Here is a 9491-nt window from a genome sequence, read left to right as displayed (position 1 = left end):
TGCCGCCTGATGAGGGGAGAGGCCGGGCGGGGGGAAGGTCGGGGGCCGAGCGCACGGGGAGGGGGTTTTCCCTCCCCCGGAAGACAAACTAGTAAAATATACTCGTTGATTATTTAAATCTTGTGAGGGAGTAGGAAGTTAACGGCCTAGCGGCCTCAGCTGCTCCTCGCCCACTGCTGCTGCAGGGATGGGCTACCTGAAGTTGCTGGTGATGAAGGATTTCAAGTCGTGGCGGGGGCAGCAGGTTATCGGCCCCTTCATGAGGTTCAACTGCATCATCGGGCCCAACGGATCAGGTAGCAGGCTGGGGTGCGGGGGAGGTCGGTGGGAAGCTGGTGGCCCTGCTTCTCCACTGTAGCTATCAGAATTGAGGTTTCAGTTTTGGGGTCTTTGCCAGGTCTTTTCTGTGAACGCAACGCCTGGTGGGGAGGAAACAGTAACAGTGCAGGTGGAGGCCCAGGAATAGGGGCAGCATCGCTGCACTGAATGGGTGAGGATGGTGATAGCTTGCCTATCGAGGAGTAGAGTTGTAGGGCTTGGTGGAGGGGAAGTAAAGGCTAATGGGCCTGCTTAAAATCTCTTCGTATGCACCAGAGGGGGGCGGCAGCACAAGCAGAGTTTTGGAGGCTCCTGATCTGTTGTTGCTTCTTTAACTGAAAGTATGGATTTTTCCAGCATTGAAGGACAGAGGTGGGGTGGTTGAAGGACTTTGCATTTCTAGTTGTCTTGTCTACTCTTTCCAGCCCTTGTAGAATGAGTGGTTTGCAAATGGCACACCTTGCCTTTGCCACTCCAGTTCATAGTTCAGCTTACTAAGGTCACATAAAGATGGTTTTACTTAAATAGTTTGGGCTGTGAACTGTAGCAATGGCAAGCTGCTTTTTGATTTGAGTCTGTGGTCTTTGCCGTATGAGTAAATGCCTCTGGGAAAGAGATAGTAGCTTTGCAGTTGGTAGCTGCTTTGTAGTTTAACCCACAAGAGCCTTCATTTGTAGATGTGCCTCCACATTGTTATCCTGTGGGTGCTGGAACTTTTTAAAATGAAGAGCTCCATACAACAAATGGGATTTTATCTTCTATTTGCCAGAGAACAACACGATAGGAGGTGAGGGTTGTCCTAACAAAGACCCACAAGGATGGGCTTAGCATTTGGTCGTAGTTTCCACAGTCTGTTAATGATTTAGTTGATGATTTAGCTTTTTAGAGCCTGTTGTTTCTTCACTTATCTAATTGAAGTGAGAGCTATGAATGTAAGTAACTATTATTTAGCATTATTATCATATTCTTTATCATCCTAGCCCCACTGTTCCATATTGGAAAGTCTCAAAATTATTGATACTTTTTCTGGGTACCCTTCCAGTCAAATCTGAATACATTTTATAGATGAATCGGGGGAGGAAAAATTGTGAATATTGTGTAATCTCTGAATTGAGTTTTTTATTTATCTATTTTCTCTCTTGTATTCTTCCTTTTATGATATTTTGGAGAATAAGTCAAAATACTGCCGAAGTAGCAAGGTTGAAGGCAGAAAATAATTAAGCCATCAACAGAAATGCTCAAGACTAAAGGGGAAAAACAAAAAGAGGCTTCAATTAAGAATTTTTATTTAAGGAGTATGATCAGAGAACTTTGTTGCTGTGGTGAATGGATCTGGGAAAGTGCTTATGTTTTTTAGAACACTGGAGTTGTAGTGGAAGAGTTCCTAGTTTTGTGATAGAGTGCTTATGCAGCAAACCTTACTGACTGCATTAAATAAAGGAAACTACCAAGTAAGGATTATGATGTTGCTCACTCAGTTTAAGTAATGAGCTCTAGAGATGCCTGTGTAAGAAAAATTTGTGCAACAAGGCTGAACAAATAACAAATCAGTTTTGTGATGATTTTTATTACAGATAGGCTTATAATCTGCTGCCAGTGTGTTACATCTTAGAAATATATTTCTTTATTATGTGTGATATTTTTTCCTCAATGAAATACAGAATTAGAAATAGAATTAATAGATTCTTGCATTTATGTATATGTTTTTTAGTTAATTGTTAATCAAATGCCTCCTTTCACTTCTGCCATGTCAAAGCAATTTTTTTTAATTTTTTTTTAAGGAAAATCTAACATAATGGATGCTGTTAGTTTTGTGATGTGTGAAAAGATTTCTAATTTACGAGTTAAAAGTATTCGAGAACTTATTCATGGAGCACATGTTGGAAAACCAGTTTCTTCTACAGCTAGTGTGAAGATAGTATATTGTGAAGAAGATGGGGAAGAAAAAACATTTTCAAGAGTTATCCGTGGTAGGTAGTAGATTCTGCTGCACGTACTTTGTGTTGTCTGATGTATAAAAAAAATGGAGACCAAGAATATTCAATTTTGAATTTCAGGTGCTGAATATTCTTTCGTATTTGGGTGGATTAAGCCCATGAGTATTGCAATACTTCTTATAGTCTTTCTGTAGCATTTCGATAGCCAAGTGTTATAATTGAAAAAACATACAGAGGCAAAGTTAAAAAATTAAGTGATTAATATATGTTCTTTGCTCCGTACTTTGATCTATATTCACTTGGAATATACAGATGGTGTAGGCTCTAGAAAATGGGGTCTGACACCTTGCTGCAGTCGCAAGCACTTAAGCATCTGTCAGTACCTTTTGGAAGTATGCAACTAGAATTTTATACAGAAAAATGAAATTATTGAAGTGAATAAGGGAGTAATTGGAATCTATTTTCTTCTTTGAGGAAATTGCTCAGTTAAATTGTTCCACTAGTTTAGTTCTTTTCCTATGGATTTTGTGTTGTAGCCATTTTATAGTAATTTTTTTTTCTTTCCTCCTTTAGATAGTTGTTCTGAATTTCTTTTCAACGATAAATCTGTCAGCCGATCTGCTTACATATCTGAGCTTGAAAAAGTAGGAATACTTGTCAAAGCTAGGAATTGTCTTATTTTTCAGGTGAGCATTTAAGGTACTTCGTAAAGAAAATAAAAGCTGCTGAGATTATTCCATAGGAGTACACAGTTGCCTATTTGACAGAAAAGAGGGCACACTTAGCTAATTTCAAGCCAATACATTTTTTCCTGACCTTGGCCAAGAATTACAAGTCTGCAAAATGGAAATAGTGGGGTTTTTGTGTACATGAGTGCAAGAGTAAGAAGGAAGCTAATCTGGAAGAAATTGAGTATTTGTGTTATTCAGAGTATATAAGAAAATGTGGGTCTCTATGTTTGGTGTATTAAATTCTAGGAGTGTTATAAAGAGGAAAAGATAATTTCGTCTTAAAACACTCCTATTAGTCAAGATGCATCAGCATTTATAGAATTTTTTGTTAAGATTGAGGGATTGAAAATCCTACTGGGTTATTAGTTCACAAGTATTTAATGATATAGGTCAGAAATGCCATATACTTATGATGAATATATTTCACAAGATTGTTGTCTTTACAGTTGCTGAGGAAAATTCCCAAGGAAGAACTGATTTTCCCCTTTTATAGAAATTCTATATATGGATTCTTACTGTGATAATAGTCTCTATGATGAGGGCATTTGCCCACTATACAAATAGAATAAAAATCACAAAACTTATTTCCTACACTTTACTGAAAATAGTAACTCCTTCAGATCAGTGAAGATTTGAGCAGGTAACACATGGGCAAAAACTGTGTGCCCATTGGCTTCGGGAGTTACGTAATCTTCTAGTGCATTGATTTCAGCTGGTTTTGCTTTTGAAATACTGGGGGGGGTGGTGTTAATTTTTCATTGAAAATGAGCTTCAGCTCCTTTAAAGAGACTAAGAAGATTTAATTTTGTCATTCTCATACTGCTCACTGATTTGTGCAGGTTGATTTAGTTTGAAGGTGTTTTTCATAGACCGTATCTGACATTCTAAACCTTTTAGTGATGTCATTTAATTAGGTGAGGTGGCTAAGTGGTATTCCTTCTGGTACTAAACTTTTCCTTGGGTTTGAATCTAAAAGCTTTTCCATCCAATTCTGTTAACCATAAATATATCCAGAGATAAATCTGTGCTATATGCTCTTAAAGAAATTCATTAGACAACTTAATGATCTACAGTGCTGCATTTTATTTTTTTTTTTTCAATTTTGTTTTAGGGAACAGTAGAATCAATTGCAATGAAGAAGCCGAAGGAGAGAACTCAACTTTTTGAACAAATCAGTAATTCATGGGAATATGCTGAAGATTATGAACGAAAAAAGAAAAAAATGAAGCAAGCAGAAGAGGATGCGCAGTTTAATTACAACAAGAAAAAAAGTGTTGCAGCAGAACGCAAACAAGCAAAGATAGAGAAAGAGGAGGTAACTCACAGTTAGTCCTTTTTTGCATGTTAAGATCTCAGACTTTGCATTTTTAATGAACTTAATACAGGTTTTCTTAAAAAAAAAAAAACAACTTGTTTTTCATCTACTGTTTTTTTCAGTATGGTATAATATATAATAATTTAGTATAACTTAAAAGGGTAGAGCAATACATACAATAAAATCTAAATAAATGAAAGTGTAGGTTTGCCAGTATAATTAATTTAACTGTTGACTTACATGTTTGAGTTTTATGATTAGTGCACATTACGGGAATTACAGCTACTGGTACATCATCTTACATCACTTTGGACTTCAAATTAGACTGCTAATGATTAAAAATCCTTTTTATAAACCATAAATAAAATTTTAATGTTGGTAGGCAGAGCATTACCAGATGCTTCTCAAGGAACTGGATGAAGAAAGGATACAGCTGCAGCTTTTCCGGCTTTATCACAATGAAAAAAACATTGACTTTCAGAAGAAAAGTTTGGATGAAAAGAATATGGAGGCTCGTATCAAGAAAGAATCTCTTTCCACAGCAGAAGATGCGTTTAGAGCCAAGAAAAAGGTGCTTGGTGTACTAAACAGAGACCAACAGCACATGGAAAGAGAAATGAAGTAGGTTTTTCCAATCAGATTCTCTGATAGTTGAGTTTAAAGCATAGTCTGCTCTGGGAATTGCTTGGCAGGCTTGTATGTCCTGTTAAAGCAGTTGGGTGATATACCAACATTATGGAAGTCCGTTTGTAGCAGTTTACTAAGGTAGTATCTAGACATTGATTTCATCTCCACCACCATGCCAAGTTTGTCAATAATTTCATTATATAAATACTTGTTAGCTATTAAATTTTTTAGAAGGTTACGCTTCACTTCTTAAATTTCTATTTTCAGTTGATATTTTTAAAAAAAAAAAAAAATCACCTGTGGGTATGTAACCTTGCCGTTGACAACTGATTATTTGTTTGCATGTGTGGTTGGGAGGGGGTTCTTCTTCCTTTTTTTTGGTGTGGTTTTGTTGTTTTGGATGTGTTTTATGGTGGGTGGGTTGGTTGTTTTGGGTTTGTTTTTTGTTTTTGTTTTTTTAGGGCTCTGGAGGCATCACTGATTCAGCAGAGACCCCTCTATATAAAAGCAAAGGAAAACACTTCCTACCAAATCAAGAAAGTAGAAATGTCTAAAAAATCTCTAAGGGACAAGGAGAAGTCCTGTGATAAGGAAAAGCAGAACATAAAAGAACTAGAGATAGAATTGAATGATACTGAGAAGGCGTGGAGAGCGTTTGAGAAGAAAGCTGAAGAGATGTTGCAGAGAGCAGCAGATATTGAGCTGGGAGAAAGTCAGGTGAATTGGGAGGCCAAAAAGTACTGTTTACTAGTGAAGTCCAAAAATCCCCACTGATGACAGAGAAACCATTGTTTCACCAAGAAGCTGTAATTTCTAATCATCTTTTTGCTGTTGAGCTCAGACAAAAAGAAAATTGTAACTTTCATTTAGAGACTGTCTCATTGGATGAAGAGAAATGATGATGCAGCCTCTTGAGGGAGTGGGCTGTCTCCTTTCTGCGAGGGGGTTGGGGGGAAGTCAGATCTCACAGAAGTTCCAAATGCGGAACACTTCTAGGAGGTAAATCTAAGTTGCATAGAGATTTAGAAATTCACCATTCTGAGATTGGAAATGGTAAGCATCTTTCCTAGGGTGTGAAGTACATCTTCTAAGCAATGTGAGAAGATACCTTATTAGAGGAAGCAGTGAATTTTCAGTGAATGAGAAGTTGAGAAGAGCTTGATGGAAACTTCAGAAGGGTTGTACACAGGGACTGTCATCTGTGGATTAGGATTATAGCCACATGTAATTATCCATGGTTAGGTAGTTCTCTCTGGTTTGTTTTTTTTTCCCCCTTCTTCATGGAAGTCCACATGGTACATTGTAGGAGGGTAGGATAGAAACCATCTAGTAGGGTCTCGGGGTGAGAGGGTAATTTTTGAGAAATGGCTTCTCAGCTGAAGTACAGAAATATGTCTTCAATTAGGAAAACAAGAAGACAACAAAAATGTAAACATGACTTGGTAGTATACATACCATCCTCTGTGGGTCAGAATCTAAACGTAAGGTAGCTCACTTATGAGCTATTTTAAGTTATTTTAGAAGGAAAGGACTGCATCACTTTATAGTATGTTCACATTTGAAGAAGCTGTCTTTGCAACCATATGGCCAGAAACGCTTTTAAAAATAGGTGCTAGCTTCTTTCCTCCACTGTCTCTTCCTCATAATAGTTTCTGAACAATTAATGAGTCAGAATCTAAACGTAAGGTAGCTCACTTATGAGCTATTTTAAGTTATTTTAGAAGGAAAGGACTGCATCACTTTATAGTATGTTCACATTTGAAGAAGCTGTCTTTGCAACCATATGGCCAGAAACGCTTTTAAAAATAGGTGCTAGCTTCTTTCCTCCACTGTCTCTTCCTCATAATAGTTTCTGAACAATTAATGGAGAGCCTGCAGGATTTTTTTTTTTAGTTTGAGAATCTTCCTACTCTGCACTTCAGAGGTATTTGGTCAGTTAGTAATAACTCTGAAGGATTATTTAAAATGTTTATGTAATGGAGAGCCTGCAGGATTTTTTTTTTTAGTTTGAGAATCTTCCTACTCTGCACTTCAGAGGTATTTGGTCAGTTAGTAATAACTCTGAAGGATTATTTAAAATGTTTATGTTTACCAAAAAAATTAATGTTTACCTTAAAAAAATTATTTGATAACGTGAGAGTGCTGTAATTATAAATACCAAAACTTGCACTAATTTTGGGCTGTGCAAAAATCAGTGTTAACCTTAAGATTGACTGAAGTACTGTAAACTTTATAAACTTTCCTGAAAAATAAGTCATTAGAAGTCCAAAACAAGACCGCAGGCAAGAACTATTAAGTGTAAGCTTTGGGTTGAATCTTTCTCTAATAATAAAATATAACTTCTTATAATGCAGTTAGTAGCTAGAAGGGTCTTCTGGAGAATTGGGCTGTTTTCATAATCTTAATTATGATAAAGTAGGCAATTACTAATTGAGGCTGTAACAACAACTTCTTATAATGCAGTTAGTAGCTAGAAGGGTCTTCTGGAGAATTGGGCTGTTTTCATAATCTTAATTATGATAAAGTAGGCAATTACTAATTGAGGCTGTAACAACATGAGTCTTCCCACTGTGGAGTGAATTTTTTTTGTTATTTCTCCAGTTGGAGCGCTATAAAGAGCTAAAGGAAATAGCAAGAAAGAAAGTAGCTACACTAGCCCAGCAACTAAAAAAACTTCGTTGGGAGGAAAAAGCAGATCAAGAAAGGCTGAAACTTAATCGGAGGAAGAAAAAAGAAGTTGAGGTATTTGCATCAAGCTAGAATTACATTTTAAGGAGGAAAATGTTTCTCTACCCCTCCTTCTGGTATAAATGTCTATATAAAGTGTTAAATTCTTTGACGTAAATCCTCAGCAAAGGAGATACATTGCAAGTGTTAGTTCAGTTTTCATATTGCAACAGGTTTAGCAAAATGGCTTCTAAATTTTTTCAGAGAATGGTTGCATGGGCCCACACTGAGGATTTGGTTTTGAAAGCTTTGGCTCTAATATTTTACAGTTACTCAGAACGTATGCTTAACTGTAATCAGTTCCTGTTTTTGCAAGTGTAGATTTTCTTTCTGAGATGTCCTACCACTGTTGTATATCTATATGATACTCGCACCCTTTAGAGGTTTATTTTGATCACAGCTACCTTTTTGCTGGGGTGTTTTTAAGGTCAGTTGTGTGTATGTGTGTTGTAGTTGGAAAAATCTCCTTGGTATCTACTCTTCTATTGCCCTTCAGAGGCAGGGTGTTTGGTGTGAACACAGATCGTTGCTGTCATTTTGTTTCTGATTTCTTTTATCATTGCATATCCAAACATGTAACAACAAAAAACCTCCATTTTTCACTATGACTTGGTCACCATTACTGATGTTCTTTTAGAAAAATTATTTCCCAACTCATTGTTCAACTTTGCATGATGCTTCTGATAGAAGTAGAAAGGACAGAAGCTCAGCTGTCTTTTGCTGGAAACCCTGCCTTATTAGGTGTTTTGGTTTTTTGCCCTTCCCCCTTCCCCTCCTTCACCATTTAGTTATGGAGTCAAGTTTGGAGGAGACTTTTTTTGTTTGGAAAACTTAAAAATCCATCAGATAAGACTTTACCAGTTCTAGAGTTCCTGACACCTCATTCTTGTACATATAAACTTGCTTGTATGGAAAAATCTATTTCTGTATAGGTATGAGGATGTAAAGTCATCCTTGCCATGATATCTAAGTTAATATTTGTACATCCATTTGCTCTTTATACAATACTACTTTTTCTTTTTGAAGTACTAGTTACCAGGAAAACCTAGTTAGTATCTAGAAGTGAAATAAATTCTATTGCTTGTGCTTCTAAAACTCTGCAAGTCCCATTGTACTGTTGAGAAGGAAATAAGGGATACTTGGGAGTTCATAAAATGCATGTCTGAGCATTCAGAGTTGGCATTACTTATCTGTACTACTGACATTTGGTGATCACTCCTCACAATTCAGCATGTATGTGACCACATCTAGCATGCTCTGTCCAGTTCTGGGCTCCCCTGTACAAGAAAGATACTGGCATCCTGCAGTGAGTCCAGCAGAGAGCCACCAAGCTGGCTGGGGCTGGAGCACCTGGCTTATGAGGAGGGGCTGAGAGAACTGGATCTGTTCAGCCTGGAGAAGAAGAGGTGAAAGGGAGACCTTGTTGCTGTCTGCAGTTACCTGATGGGAGGGTATGAATAAGAGAGAGCCACACTCTTTCTAGAGGTGAACAGTGATAGGATGGGAGACAACAGGCACAACTTGGAACGCTGGAAATTCCAAATTGCTATGAGGTAAACTATTTCATCTCAAGGATAGTCAAATGTTGAAGCGGGTGCACAAAGAGGTGGTGGACTCTCCATCCCTAGAGCTATTCAAAAGGTCAGAAGGATTTCAGAAGTTAAATTAAGGCTTAATAAAATGTGTAGGTAACTATTTTTTTTTTCTTTAATTTGCTTTAGTTAATGTATTTTTATTCAGTTGGAGTAATTAAAAATACTTGTTTCACTGTTGGCTTGGTTTTTAGTACAGTGCTTTTATTTCAGGTTGGAACCTCTATGTCAACTTCTTCATGTG

General features: G+C 37.1%; 1 protein-coding gene across 1 annotated transcript in view; it reads left to right on the top strand.

Moving 5' to 3' along the window:
* Positions 1–187: 187 nt before the first annotated feature.
* The window catches only part of SMC1B (structural maintenance of chromosomes 1B), a 38629-nt gene continuing 29325 nt past the window's right edge, over positions 188–9491 (top strand). The window contains exons 1-7 of the mRNA XM_009283646.1: positions 188–296; positions 2100–2292; positions 2833–2941; positions 4098–4301; positions 4684–4922; positions 5390–5645; positions 7530–7670. Of these exons, the coding sequence (XP_009281921.1) occupies positions 188–296; positions 2100–2292; positions 2833–2941; positions 4098–4301; positions 4684–4922; positions 5390–5645; positions 7530–7670 (1251 nt within the window). The remainder of the gene's footprint in view (positions 297–2099; positions 2293–2832; positions 2942–4097; positions 4302–4683; positions 4923–5389; positions 5646–7529; positions 7671–9491) is intronic.

The sequence above is a fragment of the Aptenodytes forsteri genome, unplaced genomic scaffold (assembly GCF_000699145.1).
Source record: "Aptenodytes forsteri isolate BGI_AS27 unplaced genomic scaffold, ASM69914v1 Scaffold614, whole genome shotgun sequence".
In the NCBI taxonomy this organism is placed as follows: Eukaryota; Metazoa; Chordata; class Aves; order Sphenisciformes; family Spheniscidae; genus Aptenodytes; species Aptenodytes forsteri.
The sequence above is the reverse complement of the archived record's forward strand: the minus strand, read 5'-3'. Positions and strand labels throughout refer to the sequence as shown.